We start from the raw sequence: 26,842 nt of genomic DNA, 5'->3' as shown, positions 1-26,842 counted from the left end.
TGACCATCGGGTGCCTTTTTCCTTTTTGTTATAAAAGAAAATTGAAAAAGCCTTATTGTGCCTTAAAGGCTTTTTAATTATATATAACTCACTTAATTTGAACTACTTGAAGTTTCATTTTTAATATAAGTTTTATAGTGGTACAATGAAAGTACCTTCTAATCAAAGTGCATTTGGGGATTTATCTTCCTGGACAAAGGCAGAAGCTCCTGGGAGCTCAGGCCAACTGTTTATGCAGACATCCAAAGTCACCAAGCGCTGAGTGGAGGCCTGGTGGTGGAGGCTGGGGAGTGAGGAGGCATCAGAGGTTCTGTGAAGGTTGAAGGAGATGGGTCGGGGGAGGGTTCAGCACAGGGAGGCCCCCATTGGGATGTTCACTGCCATTTCTGGGGCCGCAGCTGCTTCCCTCCCTGGCTGGTTTGGTGCTGCAGCCATGGAGGGGGAGATGCTGGTGGAGAGGGGCTTGCTGGGTGGGCTTCAGGGGTGACTGAACAGCAGAAGGTCCTGCTCAGAGCTGATAGATGGGTCCTTTTTTCAAGAACCAGCTCCCTGGGGGGCCCTCCCTGACCATCTGATGTAAAAGGCAGACCCTTCCTCTCTGTCCCCTTCCCTGCTGTGGTGCTGGCCATGGCACTTTTCACCACAGCGTGTTCTATACATTTCGTTTGCTTAATTGTCTTCTGTCTCCCCGCATGAGGTTATAAGCTCATGGGTTTGGAGGCTGTGGCTATCTTGGCCTTGCTGTATCCCAGGATAGTAGTTATTAAATGAACAAATGCATCAGCAAATGAAGGGATGATTAAATAATTGGTCAGGAGACCACCAGGACCCCTGCAGAGCAGGGTGAGGGGCTGCATGTAGGGGGGATTTAAGCTGGTAGGAATAGCAGGGAAAGGCTGATGACAATACATCCACAAAGCTGAGGTCATGGAGGCTGGAAGTGATGGAAAAGGAAGGAGGAGGCATAGAGATGCCCAGGTGGACAGAGGGGGGGTTACTGGCTAAGCAGGAGGATTGGGGGGGGGGGCGCTGTTTCTGGGGGAGATGAGGTTCTGGCTGAGGTTCTTGCTCCTTGGACTAAATAGGGGGTCCTCACTGTTCATTTTGGGGGAAGTGACCGCATGTGCCTGTCTGGGTATCAGCCCATTTGGGGTTTTCAGCTGATTCCTGTCAGATGCCGCTGACCTGGCCCAGGGCCGCAGCACACCTGTCCCATCCTGCCTACCTTCTCATCCATCCCCCGCCCCACCACGGCTCTGGGCCTTTTGCATCTTTATCTCATGTCATGTAGACCCCTGACCCCCACCCATGTAGCTAAAGGTGAAAATATAAAAAAAATATGAACAATGGACTCAGGCACGAGGATTGTGCTGGAGGGTGGCATTTCTTTTGGTCTTTTCGTTTTCTAGACGCAGATTATTCTAAACCTCATCTTGGGCTTGCAGCTGGGACTGGAGAAAAAGTGGTAGATTTGAATATTATGTTAAACAGGTAGCTGCTGAGCTATCTCATCTATTGGCTGGTACCCGGAGGGTATAATGAATAATTAAAATGTGAGCTCCTGTCCCCTTTTCTCCCAGGGGCTGTCTGTCCTCCATCCCATCTGTCCTTCCTGCAACACCCACAGGATGGTCTTGAGTTCTTGTGGCGCATGGGCTGCTGGAACACAGCCAGCGCAGGGGAGGGGTTTTGGCAGGACAATTGGTGGACGTGGAACCTCCCAGAAGGAGGGAGGCCTCTTAGGGTGTCCCCGTTTCTGTGGAAACTCACCTAGAAGAGGAAGAGAATAGGAAGTCAGGCTTCAGTGACAGGTGGTATGTTCTGCAAGCCTCGTGGAGAACCTGACTCGCCTCCACAGTTTTGCCAACAGTCCTTGAAATAATCTGATTTTGCAGCAAATTCTGTTCTTGCGGTCCTTGCGTTTCGGGCCTGTGCTGGAGTCAGAGGTGAATGAAGTGTGGCTGCGGTGGACCGAGGCTGCTCTGGCCACGACCACCCAGCATGCCCCACACTGGTTAAGTCGTTCTGCACTAGACGGGCAGTTGCGAGGACCCCCCCTGAGATGCCTGCTGGTGTCCTGCGGGTGATGACTCTAATGCAGTCCTCCCTTGGTGCCCGGCAAGGCCCGGGCTGCCCTTAGGATGGCTCTGCATGTGGTGATGACTCGATCTGACGGAGAAATGTGGATTGCTTTCCAAATCAAAAAGTTAATTCATTTTTAATTTGTTGTGTTGTCAGAGAGATAAAACTGGGAAAGGCTCTCTTTTCTTCTTGGTCTCTTAATCTGGCTGTGAGCAGATGATTATGTTTAACAAGGTGGAGTGATCAATTAGTCATTGACCTTTATTCCATCAAATGCAGTTTAGTGTTTACTTGTGATGCTGCTTGGGTGGCTAAGGTGCGGAAGACTGTCTGAAAATCAGAGCTAACTTTTTAAATTGTATAGGAAGAAGCTTTAACATACGCCTTTAAATAATACCTAGAATTTTAAATCTGGTAATCCTCACCTATTATTCTATTCTTTCTTTCCTGTTCAAACAGCAGAAAATGAGCATCCAGATAATCTCAGTGTCTGAAGGCCTTGCGAACATTCTCACACTTTCTCTAGTGTCTTGCAATCACCATCAATACCTCTTCTCTTCAGAATTATCACAACTTGCTCCTGTACTGACCACCCTTCACTCCCCACCTCAGAAATCCTAGAATGCCCTAGAGGCCGGGAGAGTCTTGTTTTTCCATCCTCCTTGAAGACAAAAAGAAACTGGGGTGCTGTTGGTAAATTCATGAGGATGATTTTTTTTTAACAGATGACTTGCTCCTGCATTGTAAAGCGATTTGACTTTTTTTTTTTTCCAAAAGCAGCCATACATGGTCTGCTTCTTTTGTCCTGATAAACCTCCCTTTGGATGCTCCAGTAAACATCAGTTTGCTTACAAGGACGCATTCATTGTTAGATAGGAAACAGAAGGGACGCAGAACTTGCTCGCTGCATCATCCAGGCTTCAGCCCCTAAGTGTTGGAGAAGCCACCTGCCATTTGCTTTGACTTGGGGTCATTCCCACCCCACCTAGTCCCGCAAGAAAGATGAGTGAGGCCCCCTGACAGAGCATCATGGGGGGCATGGCTGGCAGGAAGGCCAGAGAGCCAGGTGTTGTGCCCAGCTTGCTTAGCTACCTAAAAGAGACCTCCTTTAACAGACTTTGTGGGCACTGAGCCAGTCTGCCAGAGAGGACACACCCCTGCCTGTGCCCCCAGAAAGCTCCTTCCTTGGCGCTGTTCCCAGTGAGGGGAGACTGGGGAGGAGCTCTGGTCCGGCCAGCTGCGTCCCTGCAGAGCCAGCACCTCATTGCTTCCTGTTTTCCTTGAACACTTGCCACGGAGGCCACGTGACCAACCAGAGGAGGCAGGGATGTGCAAGCCTTCCCAGCTCCCGGAACATCCTGTTGTTTGCTGGATTATTCAGCTTGTTCTCTCAAGCTAGCCTTTGCGTTCAGGGTTAATCCCCTAACCCTCTCGTCATCTGGCTTTAAAGACCCAGACATGATGTGCTGGGAAATCTAATAACTCCACGGTTTTCCTTCTGCTTTTAACTGAACCATATATATGAGATAAAGTGTAGAAAAATGCTTGGTGTGTGCTCAGTAAATGGGAGCCAGTAACGGAATACATGCCACATAAGGCAGCGCTTTATTTAGTTGCGTTCTGTCAGTCCAAATGAAGACTTTAATTGCAGAATGGTGTCTTGCTAGCAAAAATGCAAGTGGTTTGAGTCAGGTTTTTAAAATTCAAATGACTAAATGAAAAATTGTAAGAAAGGTTGTTAAGGAAGCATTAATTTTAAGAACATCTCAGATATGAAAAACTTAGAATTTAGATGTCAGGATTTCAGGAGCGATTAGTGCTGACTGTTAGCAAAGCTTCCATCTCAACAGCACCAAATGGTTTAAACATTTAACACATGGGCTTCCTTTTGTGGCTCCTTCAGGCTGTGGAGGAACCCTGAAGCAGGGGGCTTTTTCAGCTCCCCCGATGCTGGGTTGAGGTGCTGCGTGTGGTGCATGGGCTCAGGACACCGGCATGGGCTGAAGGCCGCAGTGGCCCACCTAGCCAGCCATGCTCTGTCTGCGTCAGACTCCCAGCTGCCTGTTTGTGGATACCTGGCCATCGGAGCTGCGCTCTGCTTACATTTTCATGTCATTCTCTTCTTAGTAGTTGATGCTTTAGATTCCCACTTTCCTAACCCAGAGAGTCAACATTTTCCCAGAAGCCACTTAACCCCACGCAGACCGAGACTTCCTCTCTAACCAACCATGGCTGGAAATGTGGATGGGGAACGCAACTTCAGGGTCGGCCCAGCTCTACCCCCGTTTCCCGAGCTCACACACAACCTAAGATGGCCAGGGGAAGGGGCCAGGGATGGAATCAGAGGATCCTTCTTCATGCAGCTTCTGTTAGCAGCTCTCAAACTATCTTTTGGTAGCTGAAAATCTGTAATAGACTTTTGGATTATGAAAAGTATTACTCAGCACTCACATTATATTGATTCAAAAATAAAGATTATGCAGTTCAACTGTACAGTAAAATACAGCTTTATAGAATGGTAATTTTTTACATAAGTTCTTCTACATTATAGTGGAAGATAATGGATTCAGGAAGGGTACAATGAGGAATAAAGCTGTTGTATTGTATTGGTGAAATGACATTTAAAATGATTTGGCTGTCAAATTCATGGAAAGGTTATGAACAGTGAATGAAAAATCTAAAATTAATTCTCTACTTCAAGAAAGTGTGATTTATACCATAATAAAATTAGATTTTTCGTTAAAGAAATTTAGTCATTAAGTAATGCCTGTGCACTAACTCTCATCTATAACCATCTGGTTTGAAGCTTCTGCAGAAAAGAATTTCTTCCTTAGGCAATGCATCCAGGGCCTTGGTGTCGTTTATGTCAATGAATTTTGTTCTGTTCAGTTCTGCTACAGTTGTTTTTTTTTTTTTTTGGGGGGGGGAGGTTTGTTGCTTTCTGAAGTACTAGAAAGACAGATTCTTATTTCATTTCAATAATTGAGGGAGTCATTGAACTCATTCACCCCCGCAAATGATCTTAGATTCTCTCTTCCCAAGTCTCATCAACCATGGAATGTGGATAACGTCTGTCATCTGAGGCCTCTGTGTGGTACATGGTGCCCCTCATGCTACTCCATGAGGAAAGGGCCATTTCCTGCCCTTATTTTACAGGTACACTGAGTCTTAGGAATGTGAAATAATGCACCAAAGGCTCAGGGGCTCATTTGGCAGGGATAAACCGGGCTCCAGCTTGGACTCTTTCTTCTGCAGAGCCCAGCTTTTACTTTGTCTCCTTTATAGCTCATGAACATTCTGAGTATTTTGCTTTGAGGCAGCAGTTTATACTGGTCGGATTTCCAAGTCTAGCGCCCAGACTGGCTTGTGTGATACTCACCTAGCTACAGTCTTCACTTCTGTAGAAGTTCCCGTCTTTACGTTAGGATGCATGGTTTTTTCCCTCTCTTCAATAGACTTCTAATGTGTGCAGTTGGGTATTTTGGCTAATTTTCTAAAACTTACTGAAGGATATAAAATATATAGGACAGTGCATATGTCTTAAGTATGAAGATCATTGAATTTTTACGAAGTGAACATGCTGTAGTTACTGCCACCAAGATCATCATTTAGAACATTCCCAACACCCAGAAAATGCCTTTGTGTCCCCAGTCATCCTCGCATGGGCTGCCACTAATCAACCACCAAAGATTGCTTTACTACTAAAATTGATAAAAATAATGTCCTGCAAATCATACTTTTTTATGTCTGCCTCCTGTCACTCAGCACGATGTCTGTGAGATTCACGCAAGTTGATATGTATTGCAGTTTGTGCTTTTGCATTGCTGTGACGTTTTCCATTGTATGGACATGTAAAATATATTCATTCATTCTCCTGTTGGGGGACATTGGTGGTGTTCCCTATTCTTGCTGATGACACATCATGCTGTTATCAGCTCCCGAGTGTACATGGTGGGTGCTCACGTGAATATACTTCTGTTGGATGTCTACCCAGGAAAGGGGATGTTGGGTGAGGAATCAGAAACATACTCGTTATTTCAATAGATTTTAATATAGGAAATTGGTTAGGCAAATATTGAAAGATTAAAAAGGCAAATAAAAGGAAACCCTGAGATAAATAATAGCAGGGCACAGCTATTGTTTTCAGGGGAGGCGCCCCCATAGAGCCGAGGCCCAGACCAATGAGAGCAGTGCTGGTGAAGGTTCCTCTAAGGTATGGAAATTGTGGTCGTTCTTTGTCCTTGTAAACATCAGGGTTTTTTTTTTTTTTTTGTTAATGTTATCTTTTCTGTGGTATGCAGCAGTGAAGTCTTCCTAGTGAAGTCTTTTGTGCATTTTGCAATACAGAATGAGCAATACAAATAATTAAGTTATTTGTATTTGTCTTAATGATTTGCAAAAGTATTTTATGTATTCCAAATCAGTCCCTAGCTATATCTATATATAAAACAAATATACACCCTTAATGGTTTGCCTTTTCAGTGTCTGAATCCTGTCTTTTAATGAATAGAAGTCTTCATTTTAAGAACGTCCAGTATATCAATCTTTTTCTTTATGATGCTGCTTTTTACATCTCACTCAAGAAGTTTCCACTTAGCTAAAGGTCACAATGATATTCTCTTAAGGCATCTTTTAGCAACATTGTTATTTTATCTTTAACATTTAGATCTGTAATCCATCTGGAAGTGATTTTTATGTATGCTGTAAGGTATAAGGTGGGAGTTCATTTTTTTCTGTATGGATCTCCAGTTGATCCAGTACAATCTGTTGAAAAAGCCATCCTTTCCCATTAGATTGCATTGCGACATTTGTCATAAACCCAGAAAACGGGAATGGTCAAATTGTGGTGCTTAAGCCCTTGTGCCACCGCAGCCTCTACCGCACAAGTTCGATTCCTGGCTGGCCAGGGAGCAACCCACATGGCGCAGCAGACCTCTGCTGTCTCGCCCGCTGTTCCCCTCAGCAGTGTATTTCGGTCGTCTGCCTATTCTGTTCCCTGCTCTGGTCTCTGGTGAGTCCTCTCGCCCTCCCGTGCCTCTGGCCTATACCCCAGCTCTTGTATGCATAAATAAATCTTTAAAAAAATAAAAATAAATCCATGGTCAAGTATTTGGAGACTTTTCTCAATATCTTTATGTTATAGCAAATATAATTTCACTACAGTCAGAAAAATATTTCATTTTCTATGTGATGTTAATAATTTAAAACTTGTTGAAATTTCCCGAGTGCCCAGTGTGTGGTCAATTTATATAGATGTTGAATAGACTCTTGAAATGGACATGAAGTGTATGGTTGTTGGATAGTGTTTGATGTATGTCACCTAGGCTGGGTTTGTTAATCATGAGGTTCAAATCTCCTATATCCTTGTGATTTATTTTCTGTACTTTATCAGTTATTGACAGAGGTTTTGTAAATTCTCTGATCATTGCTGTATATTTGTTAGTTTTTTCTTTTAGTCTTGACTTTATATGTGTTTAGGTTATGCTGTTTGATGTGTACAGGTTCAGACAGGCTATTTATTCTTGTTAAATTGTCCTTTTATCATTTGAGCCATCCTCTTTTTCACCAAAAATAATTCTTGTTTTACAATCTGTTTTCTCTACACCCTTTCTCTTGGTTGGAGTTAATATGGAGTTTATCTTTTCTATCTTCACATTCATCACTTTGTAACCTTTAATTTATGGCTTATCTCTTGTCAGCAGCATTTTATTGAATTTAGTTTTATCTATTATGTGAATCTTTGATTTTTAGTTGTGTTATTTAAATACTTTCCTTTATTTTTTTAAAAAAGATTTATTTATTTATGCATACAAGAACTGGGGTATAGGCCAGAGACGAGGGGGGGGGAGGGGGCGGGGGTGAAATGATTCACCAGAGACGGAGTGGGGAACAGAACAGGCAGACTGACTGAAATACACTGCTGAGGGGAGCAGTGGGCGAGACAGGAGAGGTCTGCTGTGCCATATGGGTAGCTCCCTGGCCATCCGGGGATCGAACTCGTGGCTGCAGATAGTTTCATAGGTTGCGTCTTAACTTCTTGTGCCACCAGGGAGGCCCTAAATACTTTCCTTTAAATGAACTTAAATCTAACACAATATTCTGTCTGTTCTTTATTCCTTTTCCCCATCCTTTCTTGTCTTATTTTGGATTCAGTGAGTTTTTTGTTATCCCATTCCTTTGATCTCATAATGCTGATCTTACTATATATTTTTGGACACTAATGGGAAATGGTTATTCTTCAATTCCATTTGACCTCCTGACCTTTGCGATCATATCATCATGTGTTCTAGTTCTACAAATATTACCTTACAGGACACTGTTGTTGTGCTAAGTAGCCAAAATTACATTTTTCTAATTAAAAACCCTTTATATTGTTCTTTATTTCTTCTTACATAACTACACACTTATCTAAAAGCATTTGCTTTTTTTTTTTTGTGGGACCCTGGCCGGCAGCTGGGGAAGCCTCACAGCCCAGCGCTCAACCGCTGCACCACCAGGGGAGGTCCTAAAAGCATTTACTTTTTGTCCAAAGTTTTCTTTAACTCTTAGTGTTTATCTGTTGGCAGTGTATTCTCTCCATTTTTGTTAGTCTACCTAGATCTTATTTTAGCCTCTGAATACCCATATTTTCTCTAAGTATAGAATTCTAAGTTGTTTTTTTCCCCAGAGTTTTCAAGATGTCATTCTGTTGTCTTCTGGTGCCATTACTTTCTGTTGAAAAATCAGCAATCACTCCTACTGTTGTGTCTTTGTAGGTAATTTGTCTTTTCTATCTATGGCATCCACCCTCTGTTTCTAGTATTTTCTTTTTGCCTTTGAATATCCAGCTAGATTTTTAGTGAGGTTTCTTTATATTTATCTTGCTTGGGTTTATAGAGATTCTTAAATCTCTGGCTTTATGCCTTCGATCAGTTTTTAGAAAAATCTCAACCAATATCTCTTCAAATATTGATTCTACTTAATTTTCTTTCCTGCCCCTCACTCTAGAAATTCAGTATTATGCTTAGGAGACCTTTTTACCATGTTCCATAACATATCTCTCATACTTTTTTCTGTACTTTTCAGTCTTCATTTTTACCTTTTAGATCTTCAGTCTGCCTATATTCTACTGACCTATATTCCATCTTACTGTTCCTCTTGTTAGTTGTATTTAATTTGTTGTTACATCTACCTGTTGAATTCTTTCAGTTATTTAATTTTCAGTTCTAGAATATTTGATTATTTTTAATAGAGTCTAATTTGATGGTGAAAATAAATTCCCTTCTCATTTCCTAAACATATTAATCATCATAATTCAGAGCAGTGTCTGATAATTCTAAAATCTGGATGACTTGTATATCTTTTTCTGTCTTATTGGGTCTTACTCATTTGTTGCCATTTCTTGTCATACTGGTGAATGAAGATTGGATGTTGGACCTTCTACATCAAAAATTGTAAAGTCTCTCCATGACCTGATTGTCTTCCAGAGAGAATTTCCTTCTCCTTGTTAGATAGGTGGCAGACCATCTTGAAATCATCTTGAGATGCTTGTAGCTTATCAGTAGAAAAACTGAGAATATATGATTTCAACTCAAAGTCAGTTGCCAGCCAGGGCCACTCTTACTTGGAAAGCCTAATTTTTATTTTCTGAGAGTCAGGATACTGTCAAACTATGCTTAGTTTTCTAGTTTAATTGAGATGATTTTATTTTCTTCTTTTCAGCCTCATGTCCACTGTATCTGCAGCTCAGTCATTATGAAACTATAGGGAACACTATATATAGAATATTGGGCTTATTTTTTCTGGTTCCCTTTTCCAGGATTTTGGACCTTCTAGTTCTATCTGCTTTGGTAACCCCAATTCAGGTTTCTCCCAACTCAGTGAGACTTTATATTAAACTCCATAACATTATTTTTCTGTTTGGCTTCTATTCAAAACAGCAAATGCTCCAAAGGGGAAATGTGGCAGTAAAATGTAGGGCTCATTTCAATGGACTTTTCTTCTCTCCAAATATTGACTCTTTAAGTTCTGAATGCCTTTGTTGCTCTAACATGCACCCCATTTTTTGTTGGTATGCTTTTATCCAACTTTCATAGTTCTTAGCAGAAAGATTTGTCTGATACAAACTATCTTCTCATATTTGGAAGCAGAAGTCTATCTCATATAATTTTCACACAAAAAAGTGACAGCTTATTATCTTTATGTATTAAGTAGAAATAGAATTTTTTATGAACATAAGCTTTGGAATCAGACTTTGGAATTTAAATCCCAGCTGGCCACTAACCAAAATGTGAAAACTTGAATGAGTTGAACTTCTCTGACCTTATATTTCCTCCCCTTTTAATCAGTATCTGAGAAATGAAGGTGACGAGATCTATAAAGATCAGATAATCTCACTTTTATTTAAACTATTTCAGAGCATAATAAAAGGAAAACTTCCAAATTCTTTATTTGAAACTGGTGTTTTAATTACTAAATCTAAGAAATATGGCATCTAAAATAGACTATTTTCATTTATGAATATTAATACAAAAGCATATTTAAAATCATAGCAAACAGAAGCTAGTAGCATATTTCAAAAAGTTCACTGTGATTAAGAAAAGTTTATTCCAAAAATATGATAGCTAAATGCTATGAAATCTACTAGATAAATCATCATATTAATGGAGCCAAGGAGAAACAAATCATGATCATCTCCATAAATGTAGAAAAATATTTGATAAAATTCAACACATTTATTTTACTTTTCATTCAACAAATATGTATTGAGCAGCTGCTCTATGATAACACTGAGGATGCCAGGGTGGAAAAGGTATTGGCAACATCCCAGCTCTCATGCCAGTGGAAAAAAACAGCCAATAAATACACAAGGAAGGGGACAAGCTAGAACATACATTTATTTTAAACACTCAGTAAAATATGTGTGGGCTTAATTAAAATACTGAGCATACCTTGTGTCAAAAGCCAGCATCTTACTTATAGGGAAGTTCTGTTTTCTCTTTAGAGTCAGAAATAAGATCAGGAATCCATTGTATCCACATCATTTACTATTAGGTTGAGGAATTAGCTCAAGCCATAAGACAAGAGAAAGCTATAGAATTGAAAAAAGATAAAATTTCTATTTGTAGATGAATATATATACACAAATATACAAATGGAATTATATATTACAAATACGCAAATATGCACATACATAAATATACAAAAGGAAATAAACTACTATGGGAAAATTATTATAAACAATAAGATATTTAGTCAAGGGACTGCTTGTAGTACAAATAAATATATATATCTATTAATATATAAAGGTCAATTGTCATCGTATATACAAATAGATAGAATTAAAGAGATATTTCATTTATAAAAAATATAAAAAGAAAATATTCGGATTATGGAAAAATTGTAAAATAATTTTGAAAAAAATAACAGTAGCCTTGAACAAATTATTAAAAATACCATGTTATTAGATAAGAAGCTACAATAGTATACAGATGCCAGCTTTTCCTAAACTGATTATTTTTATATTTATTAATTTATACAAGCACTAGGTACAGTCAGAAGCGTGGGAAGATGAGAGAATTCACCAGAGCCAGAGCAGGGAACAGAACAGACAGACTGATGAAATGCACTGCTGAGGGGAACAGCGGGTTAGACAGGAGAGGTCTGTCATGCCATGTGGGACCCTCCCTGGTGGCTGGGGATTGAACTGGCACTGCAGAGGCTGTGGGCAGCTTCGCAGCCCAGCACTCAACCGCTGCGCCACCAGGGGAGGCCCCTCCTAAGCTGATTTATACCTTTTTATGCAATTGCAATAAAACTTCCATAAGTTTTTTTCCTGGAACTTTCAACACTGATTATGTATTTCTCTTGTTCTGCAAATGCTAGTTATTCCCGGGAAGGAGGCGCCCGATCCTGTAGCAGGGAGCTGTGGGGCAGTGTGGGAGGAGGGTTTGCTTTGCACAGGATGTGCTTCATGGCTTACGTATTTCTCATGACTCTTACCACTCTCTATACTAAACCCTGAGCTTTAGGAACCTGCATTCCAGAAGCACCTCTGGCTCATTGTGCTATGCTGATGGGCTGCTGGCCAATTGGCTGTATTTTCCATTGTTCTGCTCTGGGGCTATTAACTCATTACTGAGGTGGCACTCAGTGTCATTTGGGGAGGACAAAACTTTCATTGCCACCACAGTTTCATCTCCTTACTTCTGACCCCAAAAGGAGGCTCCCAAGAATGGTAAGGTGGGAAAGACAAGGTCATTTGCTTGAAAAGTGCTGAGGCTGAGTGGTTATCTTGGTTGTGATGTGAGGAGGTAGAAGTGGCCCAACTTTGCTGTTTTAGCTTCTTTTTTATCTTCTTTCTTGTTGTTAGCATGGATTTTTAGCTTCTTCTCAGTGTTAATGCTTTTTTTATCCTAAATTTGTCATTTATGGTAAATTATAGATATTTGTTATTAGTTATGAAACCACAATATATGTTCTCAGCCTTCTCCCCTCTTGCTTCTTGCAGGACCTTTTCCTGCTTCCTGCGCATACCTGTACTCTCCTAGCACCTGCCTTTTTAGAAGCCATTCGCTCTTCCTCACCCTCCCTCCTTACTCTTGTTGCAAAGCCTGCCCGTTCTCCAGTGCTGTTTTCAAAGATTCTTTTAAAAATACGTGAATTTCCAACTGCATACACACATGCACACACACACACACACACACATGCACTGGTATTTATCAGGCAAAAATCCACCCCTTTATTTCTTAGTAATTTGTGTTTGTTCTGAGCTTTCCTATTAAGCTGTGAATGTCTGCACTTTGGGGACTCTTTACCTAAGTACCTTCTGAAGCATTTTGCTCACTGCCCAGCTTATTGTTCTGCACAGGAAATAAGATTGAGTTGAGAAAAAACAAGGGCTTAGTCTATTCCAGTGGCATAGACTGGCTATTCAAACTGTGCATAAGATCCCACTTTTGGAAACTACTGAGGTGAGCGAGTCCATCAGGGGATCATGGTGGTGACCCACCATGAAAAACCAGCTGCTACTTAGATATTTCTGACTCTGTCTACTTATGATTTCCCCAGGGCTTCCATGTACCAGCAGTCCCATTGGCAGGAAGTGGGGGGGGCTCTTAAAGGAACAAAGTCTCCCTTAATGTAGGGCCTCACCAGATTCCACATTAAAGAAGACTATGATACTTGGCTCCACTTACTTAAAACTACATAATTAAAAATATATAGTTTCCATAAGCTCCCCAAACAATAAGTTGTTTACATCTTTAATGTGCTGTGTGTGTGTGTGTATGTAGAGTTTAGTAGACCCAACATTGCTCAATGTCATGTTCTCACTTAGTTGTTCACTTTTTGTGAATATGTGACTAACAAGAAGTGAGATATTTGCAAGTATCACTACATACCAATTATTCTTCAAAAACACAAAGTCTTTTTTTCTTGCAGGAATCCAGAAGCTTTGAAGTCTCAAGAAGAGAAGGTAGGGGAAATACATTCATACTCATTTCATTCTCAGTGGTGACATTTTGGAAGTTGTTAGCTGAAGCCAAGATGAATTTCAGACTGTGGGCAGTCTGTTCTTTGAAATTTCATGTGGCCTTTCTGGGTGCTGACTGTTTGGCACTTCCCTCTAGGGACTGCCAGAACTGAAGGCCAGATTTGCTTGTGAGAATTATGTCTTCTACCTTCAAGTATCAGAGGTGGGGTTTGGGGAACTGGCTCATTCGTAATCATGTTTATAGTCTCTCTCTCGAAACCTCATTTTTTGAGTGGCTTGAAGTAATTATTTAGTTTCATCTAGCAACAACAATATCAACAACAAAAAATGGTTTTGTGGTTTGAGGTATTTTAATATCTGGGAAGAGATGCCACTGTGAAAAATATTTCTGATTAGATTTTTACAGCTGTAGCTAAGCTGAAATAGAAATAATCAATTAATATCCCTTTTGAAAACAATTCCATGATGTTCTATTTTCCTTGCCAGAGTTCCTCTAGCACATTTGTTTTCTGGTCTCTGAGGTAAGTGTATAGGGGTGGTAATTGCTGAGATCTTTTCCTGGAAATTGAGGTTTCCGTTATTCACTTAAAGCAATACCTCGTCTCTGATTAGAGTGTCTTTTGTGTGATTTATGGAATCATCACCAATCACTCATTTATTGAACGGGTGGGAGGATGAAGTCAGAAACAAAAGTGAGCTTTTTTATAAAAAACTGGCCTTTGGTTTTATCCTTAACCACACCTTTCTCTGTGACACTGTCTCTAAAAAGAATGGCAGTCTGAAAAAGTAAGCGAATTTCATATTGACACCTAAATCTGACATATTTTTTTTGCCTCCATATCAGTTACTATTTTAGTAACTGATATTTACTATTTTAGTAACTGTACAACAACAAAGACATGGAATATCTGTGTTATCAAAGCATGTTTCTAGAGCTTGGGGGTCTAAACTCCCCAGACTTTGTTTTAATGTAATGGTGACAGCCTGGTTACTTGCTGCTCTCCATGGTGCTGTAATCCAGGACACAAGGATTTGGGTATTCTGACCTAGGATATGAGCTTTGTGGCTTCCTTGTCCATTGTCTCTGATTTTAGACTCGGTGTCTTTCAAATTGCACCTGCAAGGTCATACACATTGTTTGGATATCCAACCCAAATGATATTGGATAAAAGTAAATGAGATAGGGAAGTCATGTTTCTTATTGAAAGTTGTGTTCACAGTGAGTATGAAGACTGTAAACTGGAGAAAAAGCCTTAAGGAGAGATGTTGGCATGACATTTTGCTTTGAATACTGTTCTGTTCATGTCAGTATCCCTAAGTGTGAGTGCTTGGAATTCATTTGCATTATGGAATCACATACAAATGTATCCACTCTGGAATCTTACTGTCCTAGTATCAAAAGGGTCTCTAATCAGTAAGGATGAAGTATGAGAAAGCCCTGTATATTTTTGCTCTAAGGCATAAAAAGTGCTGATAGTACCTAAGGTTACAAACACTCAGAAGATTGAAAGTGTCCAAGGATGAGCAAAGACATGGTCAAGGCTGGAGACTATTTACCTATAACCACCTCCACACTGGAAGCATCAGCCTTCACAGCTGGTTGACTAGGAGCATATGCTTTGTGTTTGTACTAGCAAATTTATCCTGACATCACTTAAACCTTTTTTGTCCTATTGTGAACTGCTGTCTTTCTTGCTTGTTTCTGTCAAAGTTGAGTATTTGCAAGTTCCTGAAGTCGCCCAGTGCCTTAATGTCAATGCTCATCACCTGGCATAGCAGGAAGCCAGGCAGGAAGAGTGGGGCCTTACAGATTGGCAACATGTCTTTTCAAGTCTGAGAATTGGCTTGGGTAGTGGTGTCTTTAATCTTTCCCAGGACACTATGTGAATAAAATACTGTGAATATTTCAATAGATTGTTATTCCTACAAAAAAATATTATTATCTAGCAACAAACACTGAAGGTTGATTTCTTAGCTTTTCCTTGACATGGAATTGAAAGAAGAACAAATAAGTACTACTGTGAATTTTTTCTGCCCAGTTTACTAGCCCAGGAGTTTCTGAAGAAGTCTGGAGGGTCTGCAAATGGAGAGGTTACCTCCGTATCACAAAATCTAAGATAAGTTTAGGTTTTTGTTTTGTTGTAACACTACACTTGTTTGTTTAGTACTATCAGCTCCATCCAGGCCTCTGTGCTACAAATGGACGAGCAGTGTAAATTCATACTACCTGACTCATGGAAACTCTTGTCCAAGTCTGTGAAGTGAGGAGCGAGGGGAGCACATGTTAGCCGTGCAAATAGAGTCCAGGCAACAATCACAGTGGGACTGGAGATGGTTAGGCTGATGTGAAGGCATGTGTGTACCTGCTCCCTTCTTTACTTCCCTGTGTGCTCCTCCCAGCCTTAGATAAAGTTGTGACGTGCTCCCCAGATTGTGAGACAGCTCTGTTGCCTCTGGCCTTTCTCAAATTCATCCTGAAACCCGCATATTCTTTGTCCCTCTTCCCTTTCAACTCTCTTCCTTGAAGTATTGAGTTTACTGTTTAGTGTTTTGTTTACTTTATATGAGTGTTCAGGGCTCCTGCTGGTTATTCATTTCCTGAGAGGAAGACCTGACCCCCATTCACTCTCTGATCATTCAAGGACTCTGTAGTTGCTCAACAGTTGTTTGTTGAATTAAGTGCAACCGTGTGTGGTCTTTTCACTGTGATCCTGTCCTAGTGATATACGCAAGTGAGGCACTGAGTCCTTTGATTCTAGCAAGGTACTTTTGAAGAAGTATTCGATGGATACCCTTCCAATATTCCTAACTGGTGCATTGATGAAAATGTTCTATATTTAAATAAACTTGGTTTTATGAATTAAATCATCTCCCGGAAAAAAAAGAGAAAGTTATGATGAAACATCAGCCCAGAACCTGTGGGCTTGACGTATTTTGGAAGTAGGTAGATGGAATCATTGTAGATTAGGAAGGGCCCTAATCCAATGTGTGGGCACAGAACCACAGGGAAACTGTATGGTGATGGTGCAGGTGAATCTATAAACCAAGGTTTGATGGTAGGAACTAAAAAGAAGCAGGGAAGGATCTTTTCCTAAAGCTTTCAGAGGAAGCACGGCTCTGTAACATCTTGATTTCTGACTGTTAGCTTCCCGAGTTGTGAGAAAATAAATTCTCTTGTTTTAAAGCACCAACTTATGGAACTTTGTTACATCATACTTGGGAAATTAATACACCTGGCAAATGCTAGGTTCAATATTGAGTAATTTTTTTGTTGTTATTTTTGCTGAAGAACCTCTCAGGTTCTTTAAGAAGGTAAATGGGACTCTCAATGCAGGTGTAATAAACAGCATTTCCAAACGTTGTTTCCTGTGGCATCTAAATTGCATGTGTGTCTTTTAATCATCTCAGAGCTAGAATTCCATGTAATATCCTTTCCAAATCTATCTTGGTATAATGTGAAGTGGCTGACTCTCTTGGATGAAACAGAGTAATCCTTTCCAAATCCTGCTCTAGAGTGCTCAGGAGGAAGAACTACTTCCTCAGTGCCCAGAAGGAAGACGGGCCTAGCACCAGGGCTTCCGAGGTGGTACATGAAGGAGAATGGGAGGTAGTAATGATGATACAACTCCTCAGTTGTTAAGAAGTTTTCATAGAACTTTTCTTTAAATCCTTTGACCCTCAGTAACCCATGACTTGAGCAGTGCAGGTACCACCTCCCTTTCCATGCTAATTTTAGTAGGAATGAAGACTCACTGTGGATCAGGGTCCCTTTGATGCACATCCCCTGTCTCTCATGGAGGGAAATGACTTAAGTGAGCTGGTCTTGCATCATCATCCAAGAGCTTTTGTACCTACCTGTCCACTGCCAAGCCCAGAGAGCTGAGAAGAACACTTCCTAGGGGAGCTTTGAGTCCAGGGTAGATTTGTGGTAAGAACTCTCAGGGGAACCTGGAGGCATCATAGTATCATGGATTGTGACAGGACTACAAGACTGGTAGCAGGTCTTTCTGGAATGGCACCTGCCTTCCTCCTTCCGCACCCCCCTGCCCCAGGCAGTCCTGTGTCATCCTCGTGACCCTGACACACCTGCACTAACTGTGCAGAGAAGCAGCCGTAGCTTCGTCATCATCTGCTTTCTAATGCAGGTGTTTCTGCACCTCCCTCCAGACAACTGCAATTTAATTTCAAAGCTGCAGCAAAAGGTGCCAACCTCACTGCTCCAAGACACTCTTGTGTCCACTCCGAGGGCTGGTGGTGATTGGGACTGCCAGAATTCATCTACTCAAACCAGTACTTTTCTCTAACTGATCCAATCACATTGAATTATAGCCACGAGAGAATGCTTGAGTGAGCTGAGCAAGTGGCCAGGATAATTCAGCCCTTGACAGCCATCTCTTAAGGTCCTGGGGTGATCAGTGGTCTAGTCCAGATGTCTGTGATTGTGCTGTGATTAGGGGCTGTGAGTCTGGGGGTGGGCACCCATGTCACATTGCATTACCTGCCCTCCCTGGGATGGCTCCCTCACATGTTCCTGTCCAGAACAGCCTGGTTTGGTGAGGAGGAGGGACACTGCTGCCTTCAGGGAAACAGAAAGAAGAGAGGGGCAATCACACAATAGCCAGGGGAGCTATGACGCCTTAGCAATACAAGTGTCTTAAATAAATGTGACCTGGCAGTCCTGAGTGTACAGCCAGAACCTCACTTGCTGAAAACCCTTGGAATTAGTCCCTAATTGGCAGCTGCCTCTAATAGCCCCTTTATAGATCTCTGCATCTGGGTGAACTTCAGCCATCAAGAATTGCATTCTGTTTACCATTAATTTTGATTTTGTTTAGCAGATGTTTTCTGGATTTCTCAGTCGCCTGCATAATCTATCTTGGTATAATGTGAAGTGGCTGACTCTCTTGGATGAAACAGATTAATAAACTCCTAGGTTCTTTTGAGATAACTTCTTTAATGGCTGCAGATGTGGGGGACTTAAAAAGAAGTCATCCAGATTTGACAGTGCCTGGGGCGGTGGATCCTTTTTAATTCTAGGGGGATTGCCATCTGGGGAAGAAGCTGGAGTTCCCTTCCCCACCCACCCTTCCCTCACTGATCTGTAATGGGACTTGCTAATTCTTTCCTACAAGTCGCTGGATTCCAGAAAGTTGGAAGTGACATTGGCTCTTTCTGGGTAGTGCTGCCCCTTTTTTAGCTTCCAGGAAACAGCACTGTACCTGGTGGCTCCAGGTTGGGTGGGACATGGATGGCAGAGCTCTTGGGATGTTCTGGCTGAATACAGTGATTGCTTGGCCAGCATCAACCATGGCTGGTCGGCAAGCAGTGACTTCAGGTCAGTGACTCCAGCCCCATAAAGTGGAGATAGTAATCATACGAACCATTAGTCCCAAGTCCGAGTTGCAGGAACTCAGCTTGTACTGGCTGCAACCCGCAAGGCTCATAAAGCTGCAGACCCTGAGGAGGCCCTGGCTCCAAGAGTAGCTGACACAGGGGTCCTCATGCTCCCCATCTCCTCCTCCTCCCAGCGAGTTGCCTTCTTCCATGCGGCTTTGCAGGATAGGATGGCTGCGGCAACTAGGGCTTAGACTGCTCACTGCTCCCCTCCCCAAGGGGGACCCTACTTTCTCCCAGAATGATACCTGTGGAGTCCAGCAGGGACTCTGATTCCCTGGGCCTGTGCCATGACTCAGCCCCAGACCTGCCACTGTGGCAGGGAAGGCAGGGACTGCTGGCATTGTCCAGGCCAGGTCACCTGGCCTCCCTTGAGGTTTGCCAAATCACCCTCACCCAAACATCGGCTTGGGGACAGGTTTGACCCTCAGAGCTGGGCAGATACACTCAGTGGATGCCGGCAGCTTGCCATCTGTGACAACCTCGTGGGATGGTGTGGGAGGGACGGGGTGTGGCACTGTATGGGCAATGTGATCAGCACCCAGTGAGGTTAGTAAAGCCAATTACAGCCCTTCTCACGGTGCATCTGTAGGTTTGGCTTTAGACACAGGAGTATCTCAGGTAACCCAGGCTTTCCCTGGCTCGAAGCAGATGCACATAGGACCTTGCCTCCTGTAGCTGCTGCCTTTTCCCAATGAAGAACTGTTACAGGGCAGGGAGAGGGGCACCCCAGACCCTGTAAACCTGCCTGCCCTAAATAGGTTCTGCTATCTGCCGCATCAACACAAAACATATGAGACTTTAATGAAAAGGAACTTTAATACAATTAGTAAACAACACAGGAAAGGCAAAAAATATAGTTTCTAAATCAAGCACCCAAAGTTACCCGTCTCCTCATAGGTGAAAGTCCACCCAAGTGGGATTGGCCCAGAGCAAGGCCCGAAAGCCTGCCACAGGTCTAAAGTCTCTTCTAGTGGGGACCCACAAAAAGGGGTCAGAAACAACCGGACAAGTCTGGGAGAAAAGGAGGAAAATCAAAATCAAGACAAAAAACGCCAAAGTCTCCTCCCCACGGGTCTCTCACCCACATCTGTTTCAACCAGTCCACAACCAAAAGGCAAGCACAGTTTCTTCACATGTCTCTCTGCTCCATGTGCCTCCTCCAGGGCTCCTTCTGGTTCCATCCTGCTTCCTTCCTTCCTCAGTCTCCTCTGCAGTGTCTTCCCTCCCTGCTCAGCTCCACTCTCCTTTTTGGTGGGGCAGGAAACCTGGAACCTCCCCCTTTCCTGGGGACCACCCTGTTACAGGACCACCTTAATCTTCACCCACCCCTGTCTCTTCCCTCTGTCTGTCTCTGCCTTTCTGGAGAAATTCTCTTCCCCGTAGAAGTGGTTATCTTCTAGACACTTAAAACGTTTCTCCCCAGTGAGGGGTTTTCTGGACACCAGGGTCAGAAATTGTCCTTGAGCATCACAAGTACTGACCCTTCATATGTCTTTTCAATTCTGCATCATAATAAAGTTCAGGAAATGAAGACAAGGCCATCTTCAAGGACCAAGCATAGTATTAGCTGCAGGACTCTCAGGCTGTGGATCACCCTGAGTTCTCCAAGGAAACTCTCTATGCCTGAGCTGGCTCTTAGAGCAGCGGTGCGCTGAGACAGCTTGAGGGAACCTGGGAATCTTCCTTGGTGGCAGATCCCCCAGGCTCTGGGGAAGTGACTGTCCGTCCTGTCCTTAGGCTGGCTTGATTGGTGATTGGACTGCTCCTCTCCAATCACTGGCTATGTCCAGTGCGAGCTGATGGCTGGAGCCCTGTGCTGCTGTTCGAACTGTGGGTGGTGACGCCTCACCTGGGTACACAGCCCACTCACCTGGTGGTTGTGCTGTGCTCTGGGCAACTCTCATGAACAGGGCTGGAGCAGGAATCGGGGCCCTTCCTCCTGGGACCCTGCCCCTGACACAGTGAGCACCGACAGTCCACACCCCAGGGCTGACCTGGCTTGATGCCACCTCTCTACTTCCATGAGGTGAAACTGCAAGTACAAGGGATGCCAGGCCGTGGGCCCCAAAGCCCAGAATACTGCCACCTTTCTGCTTACTCTTCCCACGGTGCCCTTGGGAGGCTCGCTCTGCCCAGTGACCCTCCTCGGGCAGCTATTCTGTTCTTTCTGACAACGTTAGTGGAGGGGGCTGTCTGGATGAGGACTTCAGATGTGTTCATGCAAGTGCGTTAAGTCTCTGTGGTCATGACAGACAAACTCTTAACATCTTGGCGGGGTCAGCTGGTCCCAGGCAGTACTTTATGCATGTGCATGGGTCTGAGTGGGAGTTGCCAGTGCACATTTTAGGCATAGGCCCCTATCTGGAATTCATGGGGAGAGTCAGGGTCTCCAGAAGTCTACAGAAGGTATGAGAAGCTGCCAGTTTGTCAGGGGAGCCCATCAAGCATCAGCATTGCCCTGCAGTACGTCAGGTACCCGCAGAGCCTGCTCGGGAGGTGACAGCACCCCATGTTGCTGCTGAGGGCCCGTGCCTGCCTCTCCTTCCTGAGAGCCTAACATTTAAGGGTAATGCTTCTTACCTTTACTCCTTGCTTGGACCCCAGGCCGGATGGAGCTTTCTGCTTTTCAGGAATCCTTGAAACTATCTTCTTATAAACACTGAAGCCCTTTTCAAACTCATTAAGCCGTTTACCCCAGGCATATTCCTGCGGCATCAGCGAGCCTCTGGGGTTAATTATCTGTGACTTAAAAATCATTTGTTTCTGTCTCTTTTGTCTCATTGCTGCTCAGCAATCTTTCTTCATTAGGAAATGAGGTACAGAATCCAACTGACCATTATGTTCTAATTCTTTTCTGATCACCAGAAAGAGTTCACCTTTTTAAAAACTATTTTTGGAAATAACCTGCCTTATATTCAGATTATGTTGTCTCTTAGAAAATCTTTACTCTGTCAGCGCCGATGGGAGCAGAGCCAAAGCTGGAAGTCATCTGCAAGAGGAGGCATCTTATCTGAATGTTGGAGGCCCGGGGCGCTCACTTTTCTGAGCCACCCCATCTACCACCACTGCAGCGCTGGTGACCTGTCTCTCCCTGTGGCGGGGCTGTGGGCATGGTTCCTGTGAATCCTCTGATGCACACAGACTTGCTGCCTGAGCCCCGGCTTCCTGGAGGGGCCCTGTAGATCGGCAGCCAGGGCCCGAGATCCCCGCATTACAACCCCTGATAGGGGTGTCCTCTGCACACCCCTATTTTGGTTTGGTAGTTCTCAGGGCCACCAAAGGCTTCCAAGAAACTCTTGGAATTTCATTTTGCAAAATATGTTTTAGGGTCCACGTTGCGTGAGGTAAGATGAGTATCCCTTATGCTTTTGCTCTCCAGGAAATCACAGGACATACGACACTGGCTTGTAGGCAGTGACCCCAGCCCCGGGGACATGGTGTGGCCAACAGGGAAAGTCTTACTGAGTCTGAGCATAGTCTGCGGGGTCAAATGGTACATGGATTACCTGGCACCTAGGCCCCACCCACCCTGGAGGTTGATGTGGGGACTTCTCAGCCCTTTGGCTGCACTCTCATCCCTGTCGTGCTTCTAAAGCAACGACTGACAGACTGACACCTAGTTTGTCAATTGCTACCTGTAAAGGAGAACTAGCTCCCACTCTTAGGGTCTGTTGGAGGTTTATTTGGTGCTAATGGGAGTTTCTTTGGGTGGATTGGATGTTCCTTGATGAAGATGGTGGCCAGGCACAGTCCCTGCCTTTATGGTGCAGCCATGCCAATGAGGATGCGTGGTTGAGGTGTACAGGCATCCTTCAGATGGACAGGCCACCCGGAGCGTCTGCCCCATGGGCAGGCACCTCACAGGTGGGCTGACAAGCATGTGAAGGCATTTGCACATGAGAAGTGCACCTGAGGACCTGGAAGTACAACTCTCAGAATGTTCTGATGGAGGTGAAGTTGCAGGTTCTTTTCTCCAAAGGATGGTGATATTGTCAGAGGGCTCCTTTTATTGCAAATAACAAAACCCTCTCTAGCTAACCTCAAACAAAAAGGAATTGATTGGCTTTTGTGACTGAGTGGTTGGGCAGTGGGTGCGGAGGTGGGGGTGCTGTTTCAGGCACACTTCAGACCTGGTTTTGCTCTTCATGACACTCTTCACAGATGACTCCCCTTCACGTGAGTGCCAGCCTCCCCTGCCTCAGTCACCTCTCTAAGTGCAGTGGAAGACGGAGCCTCTGGTCTGGTGTTCCCTGCAGACATGCTTAAATCTACTTGGGTAGGATGTGTTTGGGCCACATGTCCCCTCTTGAAACAGTGATGAGATCGGGGGCTTCTGGGTTTAGGGAGAGTAACACAGACTGTGTCCCTGCCATCAGAATGTCAGGAACTGAGGGTGGGAGGAAGGTTAGCCCCTACTGACAACTGGGAGTGTGTCAGGATGAAGCACACAGATATAGGAAGGGTTTAAAAGACAAGACTGCGAAGTATATTGACATTTACTTAATTATTTCACACCTGGGTGTCTACCCCACTCCCTCCCTCCCCCCCCCCCCATCTCCGGGTTTTGAGTGCTTCAAAGGCAAACCAGACTGCAGCAAGCCTTCACCTAGCATTTCAGGAGAGGGCATCTCTTCCATCTTCTGAGAAGGAAGCCGAGGCGAAGAGATGATGTTCTCATATTACTATCCGAGGTCATAGATGCTTAGAAGGGAGTGTAGATTGGAACCCAGATCCCTGATGACACATGCAAGGTACTTTTTAAAAACATCACAGCTGCCTCCTTTGACTGGTCTCCTCCTCTGCACAAATCCCCTCCTGGTGGTGATTTCACTAGTTACTTTAATGAAACTTCTTAGAAACTTTACTTTCCATTTTTTTTCCTAAGTGAGCAGCAGGTCTTAGTAGATCTTGGATATCTGCTTCGACAGCACATGGCAGGGCCTCACCGTGCTGCTGGCTGCTCCCACTAGGGGGTTCTGTGGAGGCGAGGACATTCCAGAGGCGATGGGGGATAAAGGAGCGGGGGGACTCGGGCCTTATGTAGAACCAGAATGGTTGTTGAAGATCCGTTTTTAATAAGCAGTTACCTGTTTGTCTCTACACGAATTTAGGCGCAAAGACTTATTTTCTGGCCTCAATATAAATTCTTAGATTGGAGGAGTCTTAATGGAAACATTTTCACGTTCAGTCTCATACATTCCTCATAAACACCCTCTGACACGAAGCATTGCAATCTTGTTTTATAAATAGAAAAAATATGGGGAAGGGGGCTCTTTGAACTTGATAGGAAATTGATCAAAGAATTAAAGTGGGCTTAACCGAGGTCATTCAGGGAAGCACATTCTTTATGGAAATTCAGCAGTGCTGGCACGATTCTGATTGAAATGTTCATAGTCACACACAGACTCGCTCTGCAGTGGAGGTGCCTGCAGGTTGGAGGTGGTGGGACCCCACGGGTCTGCGGCTGTCAGAGAAACACAGACCTCGACGTTCAAAAGAAATGGGCCTTAAAGGCAAAATCACAGGCCTGGAAAATGAGTTGTGGGAGTAAAAATACATTTCAGTCTGTTTGTTTTACTAATTTTAGCAGTTATTTGCTGTGTCTTTTTGCTGGAAGCAGCATTCCCATCCAGCTGCTTGGCTGCTTCATTTGAATTTTTATCATTTGTGTGAGTCACTGCCTATTTGGAGGCAAAATGGGAGTCCTGTGGTTAAGAGGAGACGTTTATCTGATAGGGTCAGATCTAATCTCAGGCTTAGAAACTTCAGCTGGAAAGACAATGAGTTGAGTTTGGGTTTTTTTTTGTTTTTTTTTTTTTTAAGACAGCAGGTCTGTAAGACGGCTAGCATATCACTCTCCCCTTTATACAGAATTTAAAGTAATAACATCTTAAACCTAGATAATGTGGATTTTGCTCTCAGAACTTTCTTATTTGTCACTGCATTGAATACATTCAAGAAACCTGTGCACGAGGTAGAGTGAGGACATTGTCCCTGGCGTCTGGTGACGGGGGAGCTGGTGCTCAGCAGGGCTGAGCTCATCCCAGGCGCCACAGCTCATTGAGACGGTGAGGGTCAGCTCTGTGCTTCTCCTACCTGGCTTCCTTTCTAATGTGAGTCTTGGCAGAAGTTTTCAAATTTAAATCCAATGGGAAAGCATGAAGTTTTAAGTCCTGTTTTGGTTCTTTTAAAAATAACTTATTGCAAAGACACCTTTTCTCATCTGTCAATGTAATGATCCCATACCTTGGGGATTCAGAATATTCAAAGTGTGTGTGGGGGAAATGGTAAAAGTTAATCATTTTCACAGTACCTGTCTGTGGTGAGGTTTAATTATCACTTGACATATTTCATGGTTTAGAATGATGACAGTTTAAAATAGAGCCAGAGAGAACCAGAAAATCATTCATCACCGTGTCGGGTGCTGCATTAGAGTAACCCCCAAATACAGATGCTTCCAGACAAAGTGTTCTGCAGTATGTTCTGATAGCTCCAGATGTCCCTGGAACTGAAACCCAATCCAGGAATTTCATTCTGACCCTGCTGTCGTTATCCAGAGGGAATTTGGGTGGGTGACATGGTGTGATTCTCGAATCAGATTCCGATGCTAGCCTCCCAATGCACTCCCAAACCTAGACCTCTCCCTGACCGCGTGCAGAATTTCTAATGAACCAGATAATTCATCGTGAAGTGTGTTTTGAATGAATGGATGAAAGCTGCTTCAGTGACAAAGGCTGGCAAACCTCTCCATATGTCTCTTAAGGAATCACATGCTGGTCCAGGCTGAGAAGGCCGAGCAGCCGCATTTCCTGTTGTAGTTGTGCTGGGGTTTTGTTTCGTAAGCTCAACACTGTCTGTCTGTTCAGGAAATCATGAAATAACCATTTCTTTCCTATGAGATTTCTGGAAGAGGAGCTGTCCAGAGCTGACCCATCTGTCCAAATTTCAAGTTTTGGTTTGGAGAGTTCTGGGAGAGGGAGCAGATGAAGTCATCTCAGAAATGCAAATGCTGTTTGACATCTATTAGCTCCATGCTTGTCCAAGGCTGCTGGCAAGATCCATTAGGACACTGGTGCCATGGATCAGAGACCCTCAGAATTTGGTGGGGGGTGTGCCGTCCATGGCCGAGCCCCGTTTTCATGAGCTGGTTGTGGCTGTCACCCCGGTCCACACCTCTCACTGCACCGCCCGTCCCCTGCCTCTTTCTCCAGTCCCACAGTCTCCCTCACCCCCACACAGCCTGCTGCTTCAGATGTGGGTCACCTTTATTTTCATAGATGAAGTCAAATATCTGATCAGGTGAAGTGACTGCTGAGCGGTCCCAAGGCTAGTGAGTAGTGGAGGTGGGACATGAGCTGGGCCACAGCACTCTCTGTGGTGGGTCAAAGGAAATAAACCCACTCTCTGTGGTGGGTCAAAGGAAATAAACCCACCACAGAGAGTGCTGCGGCCCAGCTCATGTCCCACTTCTGCTACTCACTAGCCTTGGGACCTCTCAGCAGTCAGTTCACCTGATCAGATATTTGACTTATGAGGGTTTTTTTTTTTGATTTATATTTTAATATGAATAAGTTGCTGATATTTTTTTTAAAAAGAAATTTTGCACACAGATCCAAATTGGTGGATCTTCGAAAGTGCAATGTTTTGTTAATCCTGGGTCCATATAACATCATGGCAATAACAGGCTGGAGTAATAACCATGCTCTTAAAAACCATGCTTGTCCTCTGTAGTTTGCCACAGTCCACACTACTCTCTGATGCATCCTTGATACTGAGAACAAGTGTCAGATATAATTTAGAATAATAAATATGAACAAGTTGAAATCCCAGGATAATCACATTCATTAAATAACCTGAGTGACTTCTGTGGGCATTTGAGTATCAGCTCCT

General features: G+C 43.6%; 1 protein-coding gene across 1 annotated transcript in view; it reads left to right on the top strand.

The window, feature by feature from the left end:
- The window catches only part of FSTL4 (follistatin like 4), a gene marked incomplete at its 3' end in the record, with an annotated part of 381,026 nt that overhangs the window by 15,688 nt on the left and 338,496 nt on the right, over positions 1 to 26,842 (top strand). The window contains exon 2 of the mRNA XM_084252509.1: positions 13,504 to 13,537. Within this exon, the coding sequence (XP_084108635.1) occupies positions 13,504 to 13,537 (34 nt within the window). The remainder of the gene's footprint in view (positions 1 to 13,503; positions 13,538 to 26,842) is intronic.

This window comes from Talpa europaea (genome assembly GCF_964194135.1).
Source record: "Talpa europaea genome assembly, chromosome: 13".
NCBI classification, from domain to species: Eukaryota; Metazoa; Chordata; class Mammalia; order Eulipotyphla; family Talpidae; genus Talpa; species Talpa europaea.
This window is presented reverse-complemented; position numbering and strand designations above follow the sequence as displayed.